At 40.4% G+C, this 18,877-nt stretch overlaps 1 protein-coding gene across 6 annotated transcripts in view; it reads right to left on the minus strand.

Moving 5' to 3' along the window:
* Window positions 1-18,877, minus strand: part of LOC139958888 (E3 ubiquitin-protein ligase HECW2-like) — a 64,505-nt gene that overhangs the window by 14,006 nt on the left and 31,622 nt on the right. For 4 of the 6 annotated variants that reach the window (XR_011789897.1, XM_071956303.1, XM_071956304.1 and 1 more), the window contains 10 exons: window positions 15,279-15,386; window positions 14,578-14,739; window positions 11,666-11,847; window positions 8,876-9,021; window positions 7,137-7,237; window positions 5,203-6,423; window positions 4,625-4,753; window positions 3,465-3,621; window positions 2,947-3,020; window positions 293-411 (listed from right to left, as the gene is read on the minus strand). Coding sequence is in view for 5 of the 6 variants with exons in the window: in XM_071956303.1 (XP_071812404.1) it covers window positions 293-411; window positions 2,947-3,020; window positions 3,465-3,621; window positions 4,625-4,753; window positions 5,203-6,423; window positions 7,137-7,237; window positions 8,876-9,021; window positions 11,666-11,847; window positions 14,578-14,739; window positions 15,279-15,386 (2,399 nt within the window). In the remaining variant the exon portion in view is untranslated. Of the gene's footprint in view, window positions 1-292; window positions 412-2,946; window positions 3,021-3,464; window positions 3,622-4,624; window positions 4,754-5,202; window positions 6,424-7,136; window positions 7,238-8,108; window positions 8,486-8,875; window positions 9,022-11,665; window positions 11,848-14,577; window positions 14,740-15,278; window positions 15,387-18,877 lie in introns of those variants that run through there. The other 2 variants (XM_071956306.1, XM_071956308.1) reach the window with 2 other exon arrangements.

Below are 18,877 nucleotides of genomic sequence, written 5' to 3' on the forward strand. Positions count from 1 at the left end.
TTGGCGCGTGTGTAAGCATGAGTTTTGTATTCACTGAAGGTTTGTTTTTCTGGATGTGTATACATATATTTCGGTATAAGAGGAGAAGAAGAAATACTCAATTCAGAATCAATTTTCACATTATGTAATAATTCCTTTGTATCATTCAGATGACATACCTATGTTGTTATCGGAACTCTAAAAATAATCGATGTACCATCATAAAAAAATAATGAAAAAAATAAATAAATAAATAAAGGTAAAGTGTACAGACAATGTAAGGTGTAAACTTAAGGACCGACAAAAAACTTACTTCATAGGAATGCAACACCGTGAAGAAGTCTGGCCTGGCGATCAGTTTCACAGCTGGTGCTTCCAGCATGACCTCTTCTCGACTGGGTGGATCCACATGAATTTCAGTGGATGGGCCAGCTAACCAAAAAACAAAAGAAAGGGTAGGGGTAAAAGACAAAAAAACCCACAAGAACCATCACAATTCAGTGAATATGAAAAAGGTACTAGCAAAAGTCTGGAGAAAACTAGGAAGACTGCCTGGTGTAAATGTTCGTTCAAATCACCTGTCACTACGAGGGAATGATAAAATGTATGAAAAATGTTCGCATTTTGAGCTCTGTGAATTTACCTTTAATAGACACATAAAACTCACTTTAAAGATCAGTCTCTTTACTATGAAGTATAAAGTTAAAGTTGAAGGTTAAAGTTGAAGGTTTACAGTCTTGTACTGTATGAGGCTAATGCCTCCTCACACGACTTTACAACTTAACCCCTGGTCATTGGTAACTTGTCACACCCACACACCAAAGTGTGCACAATTCAATCAATCTCTCCTGGGGCACCACAGTGCACCACAACCACGTGTCCCCCGGGGGACTTCCCATAGGGTGCAGCCACAAACCGGCGCACGCCACTATATTTACAAGTTACCTCGCAGGTCCCCATTTATACACCTGGGTGAAGAGAGGCAATGGAGATAAAGCGCCTTGCCCAAGGACACAATGCAATGATCTGGCCATGGCTCGAACCTGTAATCCTTAGATCACAAGTCCACTGCCTTAACCATTTGACCACAACGCCCTCTCTAAAGTATACACGTGTGATCAGATTCACTGCAAAATTCAGCAAATATTGAGAATTCTGCTGTGTTTGGCTAAATTTGCAGAACTGCAGGAAACTCAGTGACAAAGGTCCTAACACCCCTTATGCTTTTTTATTTACAATATTATGGAATTCAAGTTGCCCCCCTCCCCCGCCCGCTTTGTCAAACTGGGTCATCCTTGGACACAGCCTCGCCAGTAGTTTTTTTTGTTGCTGTTGCATTGTCTGTCTGTCTGTCTGTCTATCTGTCTGTATATGTTGTAGTCCTTCTCTACAAAGCTTTCACACAGAGAAAAGACAATGAAAGTTATGTTTCTCCTGTTTTTCTTCCTGTTCATTTGACTGTATTTTTAATATTGTATTACTACATCCACTGGAAAACTTTACAGAATCATCTTTTCCAGTCCTGTGGTTTTGCCTTCACGCGTTCCGAGTACAAACTTTTTCATCAGACTGGCGAAAGGACGAAACTCTTTACATCTTCGAGTTTAATTGAATAAAACTTAAGACAAAATGTCACGGTTACGCAAATCGGCTTATGAAGGTCGTCCTCCATATTCAAGCAGTGTTTCAAGGACTGAATCGACCAAAATGGTTTCGGGGAAGGAAATATTCTTAACCTTTTATATGTTGCAAATACCCGGCTCCCCCCCCCCATCCTTGTGTGTAATCAATCCAAAATATTATTGTTATTTCACCACTCATGTGTAATACTGCAACCGTATGTGGCAGCTGGTTGCATGGCATTTTCACGATGGCAGAAACCTACTATAGTGAAATGGCCAGTATGTCTTGTTTTAAACTAGTTTCACTCATGTAACTAACTTTCTATATATGTTAATTTGTAAAAAACTTCTCCGGTGGTGTGAAACAATTTTAATTTCCTTCCAGTCGTTCAATAGACAGCATTTATGTATTTTCATTTTACGATTGTAACCCCTTTTTTGGACAAACCGTAGAGGTTTTTTTTAATCTCAGTTAATAAATCTGTAATCTTTTCTTCACAACCTTTCCTGATAGAGCTCCTCTTCTTGCTCTAAATGTTGGCAAGTACTTCTTCTCTTTTCTAAAATTAAATTAGAGCTACAACATGGCATGGATTCCTATATATTAGTCACTCTTGTGATGAATTCCAGGTTAAGTCTTGTTCCGTGTATGTACATCTTGAGGCTTGTGTTTTGTCACGAGACGTGTCACGGTAAGAGTGTGCGTCTGTGTGTGTGACCATCTTTCTGTAGGATACATACCAAGGTTAGTGGTTCAATGCGCAGACAAGACCATTTGGTACAATATGCAGCATAGACGCAGTGTATGTAGATACCTATGCTTACAATTTCAAATTCATTTCTCATATGTTTCTACAAGATTAATTCAAGACTAACATTACCGTACGAATGTTAACATACGAAGGACACTAGAAAAAACATGGAGACTGTTATCTCAGCTAGTGACCAAGACCTGCTACAAGACCCGCCTATATCCGGCCTATGTTGGCCCGCCTATGTTGACTTCTTGGTCACCAAATTTGGCTTATTCTTTACAAAACGGCTTAAATTCCTGTAGGTGAGAAGTACCTCGTCATAATCATGTAATTGTTGGGAACCTATCATAACTGCATGGGATGATTTACGCTGTTAAGGGGGGGGGGGGGGAAATTACAGACATCTAACTGCAAATATTCAAGACAGAGTTGTTACCCTGTTCTTCAGTTGATATTCCTTCCCATGTCTTCTAAACATTATTCTGTTAATGTAACACCCTTCAATTCATCCTGTCATTTCTGTTCCATCCCAATTTCTCACTGAAACCCCCCCTCCCCCCCCCCAAAAAAAGAATGAAAATAATTCTTACCAGCTGCAGGCTGTTGGACCCTTTCCTGTGGCCTGTTTTCCTCTCGACTCAAGGTGCGGTTGAAGCTTTGGTATCTAAAAGAGAGCAAAAATCCCATTTTTATAGGGGGAAAAAAGGTCTCTGAAAAAACTTTCAAGGACAGGTCGTAGCTTTTCAAATTAATCCTTGGGTTAGCTAAGACATAAAGTATCAAACCTAGGTAACATTATTTGACCTATAGGACCGAGCATAGGTTTTCCTTGAAGGGGTCGGCACTTTGGATAACTTTAAATTTCCATGGCAAATATTTGGAAAATCAAAATTACATAATACAGAAACATGACCCTTCCTTTGATGCAACATATTTCAATATTCTCACATACTTCAATATTCTCACTTTTCTGCTACAAGTCAAAAACCCAAACTGTTAAATTCATCCTCCCATTGTTTATAAACGTTCCATCAGATCTCGCTAAATTTCTCAAATATAAAGATATATATTTTGTGACATAGATGACCGACAGCTGGCCGTGTCTCACCTTCGATGTAGCTGCCTTCTGCTCTGTTCTGGATCTCTGCTGTCCTGATGGGCTTCGCCTGATTGCTGATTCTTTTTCGGTTTCCGCCAGGTTGTCACGTGGGTCATGTGATCTATATAGAATATCCGCCCATACTGGTCGATACGGGCCTCCCAGTCTGTGAGTAATCAAGAGTTACAGAGAGGAGAGGAAAGGGTTAACCTCCCATCGAGAAGCGAATGCATCCAACCTTTCAAATCCCTGTGCACCTCACCGAGTAATGGGGTACGTTAGCTTATAACTTTGTTACTCTGGGGTAATGGGGGATAGGAGGAGGGAAAGATCAACATAACAGCATGACTTATATACATTTTTTGAAACTTATGAAATAGATATCCCGACCATTCTACCAACAATTTAGGATATTATGAAAAAAACTCTTCCACTGCAATCTGGTCTGTAGAATATAAATCTGAACTTAATTTCAAGGGTAAACAAGAAACATTTTTAGCCATGATATCAGATTTGTCAATTGTGGTTCAAATAATGTTTAATTCAGTGAAGCAATAAGGATGTATTTTAGCCAGGTTTGCAGCCATTCTGTGATGGTTTTATTTCTCTATTTTGTGCAGACTCTTCCTTTACAAGGAAACATGTCAACATTTTGGGAGCATCTGGAATTTTATATATGGTTTCGTTGCAGTTTGTTGTAGGCTTCATTCAAAATTTTAGTTTAAGCTTGTTGTGTTTCTTCACAGGCTTGTGGTTTTTGGTGGCAACCTTTGGACGTCACTCAAGTATGAGATTTTGTAGCAGATACCTATAAAGGGGCAGAGTGAGAAGGGGAGTGCAGGAGGGGGGTAGTGGGAGGGGGAGGAGGGGGAGGTTGCATCTGCTCCACTCCTTACAGTATCTGTTCTTTTGGTTTAATACTTTCTACTTAACATCTTCCAGATGGCATCATCTTGGAATCACTGTAGATAAAGTTTTTTCAGTAAAGCAAATATTAAGTTGATGGTGGGGAAGAAGGAGTGAGGAGGGGAGAGGGTGGGCGGGGGGGTTTATACATAAAACCTTCCTCTTATTCATATATACTTGTGATTTTCTTCTTTCCCTTTTACAACTTTTTCCAGTTTGTCCTTCAAGATGTTTCAAGGCAAATAATTGTGAACATGACTCACTTGAAGGAAGCGGCGACTCTGAATCTGGAAGCTCGTATCTCATGTAGGTGGCCCTGTTAGGGGTCATCACCGGTGTCGTTGGTGTGGAATCTGTGTGAGCCGTTTCCTGAGTGTTCTCTGGTAATGTTACTATATGTGTGGGGGAAGCAAAATGATTAAACTTTAGTCAACTTCATATACAATATATATATATCATACACAGAGGTACTAAAATACAGCATTACTGTAAATATGAAAAAGTATGGTGCACCCATGACGGCAAAATTTTCCCTCCCCCCATCCCCATCCTTTGTCCAATAACTTGTCACCACATCAAGGCCAAAAAAAATTTAAATAGCACCAGCACTCTCCATTTTCTGAGCAAGCACAATCAAGACAGTCTATCATGTAGGTGCTACTTGCATGCAGGCTTGTCGCTTAGTACACTTCCAATAGTGACTTTCTATACAAATGTAAGTGTGATCTTACCATGGCACTGCACACTACATGATAATCTATTCTACATGAGCACACCCACGATGTCGCCTATAAACACGTTTATCTATACTGCAACCGCTGAGAATAAAATAATGACTCACTTCTGAGGTTGGGGTTCGCTGATCTGGCTTGCCTCTTCTTCCACACGGCGCTGGACTTCTTCTGCAGAGATGGCTGACCTCCGACGGCTCCGCTCGACCCCTCCCCCGGGGTACTACCACCTGTGGAATGCTCACTTACTTCCCCATTCTGTGACCCTTCGGCTGCACCCGAGGGGTGAGTACTGTTTCCTCCGGCGCTGTCCTCGGAGCCCTCGGCTTGACTGTCGCTGTTGTTACTCCCCGTGACGGAGTTCCCCACCGCCTCTCCGGCGGTCGGCCCAGCTCTGGTCCTCATCCGAGTTACCTCCTGCGTGATCTCCTGCTGGAGGCGCCGCACCTCCTCCAGCGAACGCCGGGATTCCGAACTATCCGTAGAGGATATGCTCTCCCTCTGAGAGTGAGTGGACGAGCCGCTGTCCCGATGTAAAGAGTGCGAGTTGGTAGGATGGAGGCCCACTTGGTCCTCCTCAGTTGATAGCTCGCCCTTCACTGCCACCACCTCCACAAACTGCTGAGCAGTCCTTTGGGGACTCCCGTCAGAATCCGAGTCCACCATCTCATTTGTTACATCCATGGCGAACTGGCCGGTTCGCCTCCTGCGTGTATTGGGGCTCTCGTCAGTGTCTACCTCAGAGACTTGCAAGAGAGGAACTTCGTTGGATCTCTCTTCATTTTCTTGTCCTCCCTCCTCCTCCCCCTCCTCCTCATCCTCCTCCTCCTGGCCATTCACCATCGGCCCGCCGTTGCTCTCTGAATTTGGGAGATCCAGATGAAGAGAAGTTGGAATGGGTGGTGAAGTGGTTTGAGAAGGACTGCCGTTGACCTGTGTGTCGTTGACGTCCAGGACGTCCTGACAGAGAATGTTCTCCACATCCGCCAAGGTCTGACCCCTGTCTTGGGCCTCCTGGGTCACGAGGTTCAATTGTTCCTGTGAGATGGGGTTCGTGAGGATGGGGTCGGTCGGCGTCGTCGGCTCTTCGCTGACCTGCGGTATCCTGCTGGGACTGACATCCACCGAGAGCTCGGTGGTGGTGGTGGCCTGAGGCGGAGCAGACACGGTCCTGGTAGCTATGACGTGTAAGATGTCAACGGCCTCGCTGGTGGGGCTACGAGGTCTCGGCCCCTCCGGCTCTCCGTCCTCTGACGTTAGGGACACGACGGGAACGGACTGGGAGCGGTTCCTCTCCACGTCCGTGGCATCACCGTTGACAATTGCACCGTCTGGAAACGAGGAAATCAAGAGAGGGGTCATTTCAAGAGAAGGGTCACAGTCATGTGACCTGTAGATCGACAGGAAAACAAAAGAGCAACGACTCGGGTCAAAGGTTTCTCTCAGACTTCTTGTCCCGGAAAGATGAATCCATTAAGTAAGATACTATGAAATAGATTGTAAAACTGTTTAGTACTATGGCTATATGAATAAAATACAGGTGTAAAACCAGGGGCACAATCATGTATATTTCTGGGGGGGGGGACTGGATTAAGCCCCTTAGAATAAAATCTGCCCCACCCACCCACTGGCAAAAATAAATTACAATAAATCTTAGAATACCAAACATAAATATGTAACATATATATGTACTATACAACCCATCAAAGCAACCTCCAAATTACAGATCCCCCCTGGATGACATGAGATCTTAGCCCTCACCCCCCCCCCCCCCCAGTACAAAAGTGGCGATTTCCCACAGGGCTCAAAAACTAGTCACTTTACACAAAACAAGATCAAAATGCAGTGGTAAAGAAAAGAAAAGCGATGAACGGGAAATAAATTAACGAACTTGTTGTTTAGCACGACCAAGTTTAAAAGAATAATTTAGTGTACTTTAGAAGCATCATCCCATTTGTCTTTAACTCCTCTGGATTTAAACTCTCAAACCCGAAGTGTCAAGTGTCGTACATCAATTTCTGACGGGGGGGGGTATGTCACTTACTGGTATGTGGAAGTTCTTCAAAGTTCATGGTAAAAGTTAGAACACCGTTAATATGGTCTGTAGGATGCCTCTTACCAAGAGGATATGAAACGGTATGTTCTCTGTGACAAAGAAAAATGAAATCAAAGTTGTATATCTTTTAACAGTTATCAAAATGTTGAATTAAAACGAGCACAGAACCATGGGATGACACAATGTATGAAACCATTCAGAAAAGCACTTAACCTTAGGGCACTGTGTCAAAAGTAGAATGCTGAGGGGGCTGCAGCATCCCGCAGCCAGGCTGCGTAGGAGGATGCAACCCTTTTTTGTGCTGTGCAGCTTCACACAGTAGGCACTGCAGTTTCACACAATAGAGCACTGCTGGTCTATCGAGATAATCTATATCGTTTGATATTGATTCAGCCTTGCTGCGGGGCATTCGTGAAAGAGCAAGGCCAACGGTGCCTAGGATCAAACTAAAGTATAGTACAGGATTACAAGAGAAAGAACAGCCATGAAATGCATAAAATGATCTGTATGAATATGTTACAGGTATGGCTACAAAATATATGCATGGGACATGGCTTTTGCCAAATACGCCTTGGGGCAAGGAAGGAGTCCAATAAACTTCCTAGCAAGCCTCATTCCTTCTCTTGTTCATAAACTAACCCTGAGGGATTACTGTACTTGATGTTTAACTTCAGAGAACAGGTATGACTATCCCCATGGTCTTTGTTGAGAAACTCCAGCCTAGGCTCTGTCTTAGCCTAACAAGTAGCCTCTAACACATTATGTAACATATGGCCTTAAAATGCATTGATACATTAACTAGATCTAACACTCAACTGGAAACCAAGCACATTAGATACAAAGAACAGCTCATAGAGCAAAGGGGCTATAACAAAGAGAGCCTGTGAAGACACAAGCAAAGGCACTACACTCTATATAAAGCCTACACTTCTGGCAACTATGATCTTGCACAACTGGTACCTGTACAAAATATAGTAAGGCATGTTGGATATTCCAATGAAAAAAATCCATGTTCAAAAAGCTGCAAATTTTATCAGGATACTTTATCAGTGCTTGATACAGGTGATGCATCTTGAATTCAGGGCCTTGCTGCCTCCAGAACCCTCACTAAAAAACTTTCAAACCAACAAGATTCCAGTGGATGTAAATCACACTGGAAAATGCAGCTGTAAGCCTTGAGAATGGTAAATTTGGAAGAGAGAGGAAGTGGACATCGACCCTGAAATAGGTCAGTGGGGGTGCAGTGCAAAAATGTTTAATACCAACTTTTGTCAGCTAGGTAGATTTGAGTGCATACAGTATGTCGAATGGTGGCAGGTAAGAGAGAAGTGAACTAAAAATTTAAGTCATTAAGAGTTGACACCCTGCCCATGTCCCTTGCCAATGTCCCATGCCCCTGTCCCATGCCCCACACCCTGCCAATGTCCCATGCCCCTTGTAGGTTCTGACATTGCCAATTACTCCAATATATTTGAAAGTGTTAATTATTACAGAAGATATCAAAATGTCCCAGTGAGGCCTTTACCAATTTTTGTTCGACTGTCAGTGATCTCTACAACATTTTAATGCTTCTGGTTTACCTCTACCAGTCAACAGCAGGGGTCTGACTTTACCTCTCAATCAAACTTTAACCAAGTTATGCAATGCGGTAGGATTTGGTGAAAAAACAGCAGGTTCTCTGCAAGGGGATTCCTGTTTTGGCTGCCCAAAGGTACTGACAAACTCACCCTAGTGCTACTTTCTCTAAAAGTCTCTGTATGGGCACCGAAACCCGTCCTAGAAACCTGCTGATGATTGGCCTAGATTTGGCAAACTTGTCCTTGACTTCTAGCTCAAGGACATCTGTTGGAGTCACTGTGAACTGGAACTCCTGCTGAGAAGAGAACACAGAAGGCTTTTTACATCAACTGCAATGTTTTGAATGTTAATGTAACTGCATATTTGCTGAACTCAACATGTGGTGCACATTGTTCACATATATATGTACTGCCAAAACAACACAAGGCAATAACTCGGTAAGAAATTATGTCGTTATTATGGATAGGCTATCGATCTTTGTTACACTGAGAGGATGCCTTACAAGTGCAATAGGAATCATCACCAAAACTCGCCTGGTTTGGGTATTGAGATGGGAGACAAACTTTTTCGTCACAGATCAGATGAAGAAGGGGAAAAAACTGATCATATGATTCCTGATAAGAAAAACACAATAATGTGGAAATACTATCTGAGAGTTTTTGGTGCTCAAGCTTAGAACAAGTGTGGCCTAAGACATGAATCGAATGATCATCGTCTCTGGAAGTTGCTAAATAGTCAATAAACGGTGAAGTAAGATATGGTAGGATAAGAGTGGTAAGGTTGTGAGGAGACAGGTACAGTAAGTATGCAGCAAATGTAAACACTACTTATCTCTGTTTGATCCATATTCATAAGACTAAAAAAGGGAAGTTTTTTCAATTTGTGAGAAGACATACATAAATGCAGTGACAAAATGGTATGGTTAGATCTATAAGACGCTACTGTATCTCGATCTGGTCAACGTTCAATAGGCTGAATTCTGAAAGAGACAAATTTCCTCCCCAGGATGGGATTGCTAAAAGGTTAACCAGACTGTAGAGTTAAAAAGTTGCTAGGTTTGTGAGGGGACGGGTAAGTGTTAGAGGAAAGATGTAAACATTGCCGATGCTCTCTTGGATCGATTTGCAATGGGTGAAAGACGGGATACCTGTCCCCGGGGAGAACAGTTCAAAGGGGTTATCAGCTGATAGATGTGGTAAGATTAAGAAAGAGTTTGTGACAATTGTGAGCAAACAGGGAAATAAGAAACAATCTAAACAAATTACACAATGGTCTACTTCTTTCGGGATCGACGTGTAAAGGCCGGAGAACAGAGAGTGACTGGTCACGTGGGGCGGGACGGTGCCGAAAGGTTACTGGTTGACTCTATTTATTAATTGTATTATTAAGTGTGTCATCCAAGTGAAGAGAAAGATAAGGTGTAATGTAATAATAGCAATACTATACATATGTCTGTATGACAGTACACATTGGATGTGTTCCAAACAATGGTTGCAGTTAAGAATACCTTTACAGAATGCTAGTGTGCATCAACCTGTGGTACAACAATAACCATTTTTTCCTTATTTTTTTGTAAAATGTCAGAATTTGTAATTTTGTAAATCACAGTCTTTGTTTCCTCCATGATTTCCTGACAGAGTTGAATTCCAAGCTCCACTTATGATCATAACGCTCTCGTATGAAAAAGCTGCCAACATCACAGAAAAGTAATTTGCATTTAACGCATTAAAGCTATTTCAGAAATTGTCAAAGGCAGTCCTAGGTATAACAGGAACCAACATAAATTAACTCTCAATTGATAGCATTTCAACCTCTAAATCTCTATACCAGATCTTTTGCACCTGTTGCTGGCATCTGAACCATTAATGTAACCTTCCCCCCCCCCAACCCCCCCTTTTTTTGAGTACAATTTCCAACAAATTAGGATGCCCTGTTAACAAAAATACTCTATTGTAAAAAATAAAATATAAAATACTGGAGAAAGAGAAGAAAGAAAAAATAGAAATATATGAGAAACTACTAAAATAACTCTCTGTTGATAGCACTTCAACCTCTCAATCTCTATACTAGATCTTTTGCACCTGTTGCTGGCATGTGAATCATTAATGTCACCTTCTCCCTCCCCCCCCCTTCTTCTTTCGAGTATCATTTCCAACAAATTACTATGCCCTGTTTACAAAAATACTCTATTGTAAACAATAAAATACTGGAGAAGTTCACAACATTGACCTTCATGATCAAAATGAGCCAAAAAAAACAAAACCAAAAAGAACACAAATATTGTTTTCAATGTTATTTTGGGAATAGGACACAAAAAAAAATTGCCAATAAATTCCTTGAGGAATTTACTACTTAGTTCAGTTGCAACAGACAAAAAGCAAAACCTATGTAAACTCTTCTGTCAAAACTAGGTGGTGTCAACTTTACATGGCAGTAACTGACAAAATGCTGGGATGCGAACCTACCACAATTTCAGTCTGTTATATCCAGAATTATTTCGATCAATGTTGAAATGACAGGACCGATGAATTGGTCAAACAGATACCAGACCAGGAAATATAATACAATGTTTAACGACCTTACAAGAAATCTATTGAATCTGCTTCCCCTGACAAGTATGCCAAACAATTTCTACAAACCTCTGGACACTTTCACAATTTACTGTACAAACAAAAACATTGAGGTTGAGAAAAACTACAGCACCCCCTTCCCTCCCTCCCCCTTTCCCCTTCCCTCCCCCCTTTCCCCTTCCCTCCCTCCCCCTTCCCTCCCTCCCCCTTCCCAACTGGTAAAGAGAAATACAACCTGGATGGATGGTGGCTATATTTAACAGTCTACGAAATATCAAAATGTAAAATTGTGTGCTTAAAGTCACCCTTTAATTAAACTAATGAATATTCATTGACTACTTGCAACTGACGACAATGGGTGTACTGTACCTCACTATTCCAAACTGGCATACACGTGTTGCCTCGTACTGAGGTCCTCTGGTGCTGTTCGCCTACCATGTGACGGCTCTGAAATCGCCGGAACTTCCTCTTCTTACCAGGATGGACCGACATTTTGACGTAGGGATCAGGATTAAAGAACATACCCTTCTTCAAGCTCTCTGCTTTCATACCTACGGAAGAAGAAGACCGATCGAATTTCACGGTGACCTTGGGAACAAGGAAACTCGTCTGGAGAAATACACAGACATTGGTGGTTAGAGTGAGTTGTAGTTCACTTGACTGCACAAAGTCCTACATACAGTACAGTGTACCTAGTGAACATACAGCAAGCAAAGAACAGAATAAAACTAGAGATATCATCAAGAACAGGAAGAACAAAGTGTTAAGGAAAACAGAATCACTTAGACTGTCCGATGAAAAACAGAAAAAAGCTTTTTGTGACATTGACAATCTTAAGGCTTATTATCATTATATACAATAAAATGGCTACATATAAGAGGGGTAAGGGGAAGGGAAGGAGTGAGGGGGGATAGGACTATTTAGCCCAATGTGTGCTGCTACAGGGAAGTTAACAAAAGAGAAAACAAACATTGCTATTACTAACACCAATGGTATCAGAAAATTTAGAGACGTGACACCCCTAGGGGAGTTTTGCCTTAGCATGGTTCGTGATAACTAACTGTGTTTATGTCTCCAGAAATTTTAGAGCAACCCCCACCTTTAATATCACATGGGAAATGCGAAAGGTAAGAATGGTCAGTGCATTTTTGATACTTTCATTCCCTCTCCTGCCCCTCCACATACATTTTTAATTTTAATTGCCAAGTTGACAGGATTGAGTATTTGTGCTTAAGCCAAATAAATAAATAAAAAAATTATTACAAAATTAATCTTGAGAAGTACAGTACAATGCACTTTAAAGCATAGATTGCAATATGCTCAATGCTTTGCATTAAAAAATAAATAAATAAACAAACAAATAAATAAATGAAAGAACGAATAAATAAATGAATGAATAAATAAATAAATGAATAAATAATTAATTAGAAAAAAAGAAAAGGCGACCCAACTTTAAAGGTAGTAACTGTACAGTAATTGCAACTTAGGCACTATGAATTAGAAAAGACATAGATATACTACTGTACATGTCACGGAAATTTCGGATATTTCAGTATACAGTTCCAAGGCAGTAGATTTCGAAAGGTGGAAATATCATACGTGTAGGAGCACATTTTGATTTGGGGGGGGGGGGGGCTGTAACGACCTGCCCGAAAAATATAACCAAAAATTTTCGCGCGCAATTTATTTTTCTTTCAGCAGTGGGGGGAGGGGGGCGCACAATTTTCTACTCTTGCACCCATGCGCCAAAACCTCTAGCTACACCACTGTACTGTACGTACAGTAAGAATGTTTTTTTCTGTAGTAAACCAATTACAATGTTCTTTGTTGTATGCACAAAATTGCAGCCTTTGCAAACAATTTTAAGATCGGGCATTTGAACAAAGTCATATATAAATTTATAGAGCAATCATGTAGTAATCAATCAGACAGGCGAAAAATGATATAACGATGATCGTGATAAACCTGCCTAATAAATGTTTCAAAGGGAGTGGACTACTACAGTAAGATATTGACTAATAAACTCTTGTATGACTCTGTACTGAATCTGTACTGGTACAGTACTGGTAATTCTAGTGAATAGTTTCCTATGCTCCTACTACAGTAGATCTTGTTAGATTTGTACTCATAAATACTGGTATACGGGACAATTTAAATATTTTAGGTACAAGTGCAAGCTTACATGCACTGGTACTCACGCTTAGAACCCTGCCAATTGTACTCTGAAATTCCACTTGTACCCACTGACATTCATACTGTTGCCTTTTGTACATCATGTGTTCCTTCTGGCAAAAATCTAAACATGGATAGGGTCTCAAATAAGCTACTGTAAGGCTTCCTGATCCTTGAGTCTCTAAACTAAACTATATTTGGGGGTAAAATAAGGATACTGTTACTTGTAAAACTGCCTGAGAACTGGCTGGGGCTTTAAAGTTCTTTTTGGAGACTTTCTTACTGCACATTCACAGCAAACGATCCCTTGTTTATGGATCTCTCTTTATGAGTCACCACTTCCAAGTACTGTATCTATTTACATGCAGCTCATTAAACCACACGTACCACTTCCTTAATGTGTAATTTATATTATTCATGTCCAATGTTCTTCCCCTCCCCGTGTTTATAATTATCGAACAGAAACATGTGCATCCTTTGGAATTTCCTGATATTATCATCTTTCTTGAAGTACTTTTAATAATGGAGGGACAGAAATGTGTCAGACTTTTTTTGTGCTCTTTGGCAAGGAAACAGGAAATATCCCCCCCCCTCCCAAGAAACAGCACATTAATTACAGTTCCCACATCGATCAGATTGGATTAATGTGAACTAATGTTCCAAGATTGTCTGTCGTAGGGGACATACAGCGACCTGTCTTGTAGAGTGGAGCCCACTGAAATAGCCAATGCCTTGATCTTTATCTGGCAATTACTAGAGCAAACGAGTGCAACAACACCATTTACGTACCCCGTCCAAGTAGGATGCCGAGGGTAGGCGGCCAAGGTGCATAGATCATAATCTTTAGTGCTCTGAAGTTTGACAATAGTCCCTATTTGCTTGATATCAATTCATCTTATCTGAGAATGACTTTGCAGAGCTGCAGCTTTTCATTTTCAGAAATGTCTCATCAATTTTTGTCAGTTTTTCTTCTTTTCAAAGAAGATAAAAACAAATTTCCACATTATGAACTCAAAATAACTATAACTCGGTCACGGTCTAGGCATGGTAAAATGAGGGTGCTAAGGTGGTGAGGAGATAGGTACACGAGGAGTGAAGTAAATACTCACCACCGATTGATAGCATGAGGAGAGGACTTTGATGGGGGTCTTCCTCATCCGAGTTCTGTTCTTGTTCTTGAGCGAATGGGTTCCGGATCGTTACTGTGGGTGTCATGGCCAGGAGGGATGCGGTCGGCCCATGGTAGTACTTGAAGCAAGCCTTGGTCACAGCTGGAAAAGCAAGGAAAATTTCAATAACCTATAGTCAAACTGATTTCATACAGAAAAATGAAGCCAAAAAAATTACATGTATGTACAGTACTTGTATTTATGATTCAAATCTCAATATTTTGTCACGGTTCTAAAATTCATGTTCACAAACGCAACAAACTTTATTGGATTTGAGTAATTTGCAAGCTTTTCTGTCTCCATTCTTCTGACTAGAGCTCTTTTTCATCCATCTAGTCTACAAATCAGTAACATATATTAGCGCTGCATCCCCTCTGACCCACTTCCTGGTCAGTGTCTAATGTCGTTCCTTATGGATCTGCTACAAGTCAGCGCTATTTCCGAGACTGCCGTTGACCTCTCTAATCACATGGATTCCCGGGAGCTGGTCATGAAGGGCGCACAGTGTTAAAAGGTTCCAAGTTCATTCTAGGCACGGTAGAACGGGTGCTAAGGTTGTGAGGAGACAGGTAAGCGAGGAACGAAGTCAATTTCACTAGCTTGGGATTCTTATAATTAGGATCCCTGCGGATTCTCCTTACCTCTATCAAAATAGGCTTCGGGCTCGATAACCCAGACAATTTGTCCCTTCGATGTTCCACTGACCCCTCTGTTCTTGTAACTTAAATACTCTGAAGGATTGGTTTCACCTATATAGAGAAAAACAAAAAGAGGGTTTGATCGTTAGGCTGTGTAATACATTCTCTGTGCATATCCATAGACTTTTCAATATCTTCTTTATGGCATACATGTGCAGTGTCAACATTCGGGAGGCTTAGGGAGATGCAGCATCACTGCAGCCAGGCTGCATACAGTAGATACATATATATTTTTATATTAATATTCAAGCTGCGTCCATTTTTTTTTTCGTATTCATTTTTTATGGGGTTTTGTCATTTTGTTACTTAAATTTACCTAAAACTCACTTTTTTTCCTTTTAGGAATTTCACTGTACAGTAAATCTATATTATTTTTAAAATCATTCCTTCATTTTTATATATATATATATATTTCTTATATTAATATTTAAGCTGTGTCAATTTTATTCTTCATATTTATATTTTAAGGGTTTTTGTCATTTTGTTGTCATTGTAAAGCGCTCTTGAACATGCTTAAGCATGAAAAAGGCGCTATATAAATTTGGTAAAATAATAATAATAAAAATTTGGTAAAATAATAAAAATAGGATAGTCTATTGTGCTCTGCAGTTCCACACAATAGGCACTGCCCATCTGTAGAGATAATCTGTTGTTTGATATGATTCAGCCTTGTTGCAGGGGACTTGCAGCAGCTGCAGCCTTCGACTAACTTACCTTTATCTCTGCATGCTGCGAACAGTACCCCCAAACACGATCATAAAGACGATCCAAAGGGACAATCGAAAACACAACAAATAGTCAAAGCATGCTTTTATACAGCAGGGTCCTCTGAATGTGGGATTGGGTGGCATGGCATTAAAACGTTTCCCATTCAATAGGTAAGTTACTATATGGGAAAGTGCAATTATGTATGGTAGGATGCAGACACATTTGTGATTTAGAGACTTGAATGACACAGAATTTGCAGCGCAGTCTCGGCTTAGTTATGATATTGTAGCGTGGGCTTTGAGAAAATCTTTCATTAAGGAAGGAACTGAACTAATGGAAATGAGACTCGACCAAAGTTTGTAGGTTGGTCGCAATGCATTGACAGGCTAGCTACAGTAGCTAGCAGCGACCTTCCATGGTTCAAGAAATCAAGAATAGGACAAGTCACACAAAATGAGCAAAGAGAGCCACTTTAACAACACGCATGGCTAAAATATATAATCCCTAGAACCCTTGTTGGATAAACCTATGATTTACCACATGTATACAACCTTCTACAGTATTGGGCTACAAAATGTATCTACAGTGAGGGGTGTGGTCTAGATTATATACAAAATTTTAAAATCTCTTTGACGATTACAGTACCTCTACCTGAAGCACTCGGATGATAAACATCAAATTAATCCCGAAGAGAGAATCAAAGTGCACAAAGCAATTTTTAGAGGTTGACAGCTCTTTAGAGATTGTGTTTTGACGGTTTAGGACACTGTCCGATGCTGTGCAACACTTTGCGATGTTTTTTGACATTTTGAGATGTGTTGAAAACCACTGTTTATCCCATCCTCGACACGGCAGCACTGTTTGTTACATCTGTGTACGCGCATGAATGACACGTTCACACAGATGACCAGTTTGCACAGATGCCGCTGTGAGTCTACAAGATCATTAACTGATAGTTAACTCTCATATACTGTATATATACTGTGTGTGTAATGTTGACTTGCAATGCGTTGTACAATATCATTCTAAAAACTGTCTTTAGACAGGAACAGTGTTCAGTTGCTTATGGCACACTCACAGCTCGTCGGAGCGTTGTCTGAAACCACCACACTCCTCCCCCCTCCATTTGCAACCTTCCCCTTCCCCCATTTTCAACCTCTCCCCCTCATCCATTTTCAACCTCCCCTTCCTCCATTTTCAACCTCCCCCTTCCTCCATTTTCAACCTCCCCCTTCCTCCATTTTCAACCTCCCACTTCCTCCATTTTCAACCTCCCCTTCCTCCATTTTCAACCTCCCCTTCCTCCATTTTCAACCCCTCCTTCCTCCATTTTCAACTCCCCCCCCCCCCTCCTACATTTTCAACCAGGATCCGGTCATAATACAGTACAGTACCGACAAGTAATTGTAAGGTCCCTGATAAATAGATATGAAAAACAAAATTATATTCTGAGGTAATTTTCAAGCAAAAAACCCAAAAGCAAATTAAATCATCAATGAAGCAATACTGCACCTCCATATACCTCCATCAATAAATACACTGGTCATCCACCAAACACATCTCGTGAATATATATGTCAGCTCTGTTGAATTCACTAAACAGGCTACTATCAATCTTTATAGTACTAATCAACAAAACCCAAATAAAAAGTCCTTTCCTCTCTCTCCCAGGTCAATAATTTCATTTTTCTTTATCACACTTTTCTCTCTTCCTCTTGAGAATCACAACCTACAATAATTCCTTCCTTTTTCAACTGAGGTGGCAGATATTACAGCTAAGACTTGACCGATTTTTACTCTTTTTTTTTTAAATTTATTCTCTCTCAATCAACATTTAATACGACAACGGTAAATCAACGGTAAATCAGCTAGCTCCCTGGTTTCTTTAAATGCCAAGTGATTCATATATTTGTACTTCAGCACAATCTTTCACCTGTTCGGCTTTAATACAGAAATACTGTATATTATGCGATGTGGGAACAGCATGACCACTCTGTGTAGAATCCTGTGGTCGGAGATGGGAGGCAGTGATTTACAGTAAGTACAAACAAATGGATCAATACGACAAAACTGAAGAAAATAATGAATGACAAAAGGCAGAAATTTCTTGATTTGCTTTTTAATAGACTAACAATACCAAAAGTCAGTCATAAGGGAATGGGAACTAACTCAGCTTGTTTTTTTTACTTCCTTTTTCTTTTTTTCGTAATGCCAGAATTACAGTTAATTGCATTATTAAGTCTCATGGGTAGAGTAGTATGTAGATATAGAATTTTGGCAGAGTACTGTACAGAGTACAGTAGTTATAGATCTATAGTATATGTACAGCTCTCCAGTCTCTCTATTGTGTACTGTAGGCGAGTTCAAACTGAAGTAATCACACAGTGCCAATATGTATGAATATGACATCAATATTTTCTTAGGTTTTCTTAAATGCATGGCTGTTTCCATTTTGGAAGGTAATTTTTAGGGTTTTGTACATTACCTGCCCAACAGTTAATACTGATAATGTTCAATGTTTTGAGTAACGTTAAAAACAAAAAGATTAGTAAAGTGCATTTAGGTTAGTGCTGTGAACTGGAGACAGATAAAGGAGGAGTGAAGTAAATTAGCCAATTTATGTACTGTAGCAATTTGCTCATGAAGACTACAGCATATATGCTGTACCAGATAAATTTTCTCTATACAGTACACACACTGTACAGTACATGAATGTGTTAGACTCCAGTTTGAGCTGGCCCTCATAGATAAAAAATTACTGCAAAACCCATGGTACAGTATATATAGCAGAATGCTACTGAACAGAGATATAGTCATCTAGAAAAACCAAATGCC

The sequence above is a fragment of the Apostichopus japonicus genome, chromosome 18 (genome assembly GCF_037975245.1).
Source record: "Apostichopus japonicus isolate 1M-3 chromosome 18, ASM3797524v1, whole genome shotgun sequence".
NCBI lineage: Eukaryota > Metazoa > Echinodermata > Holothuroidea > Aspidochirotida > Stichopodidae > Apostichopus > Apostichopus japonicus.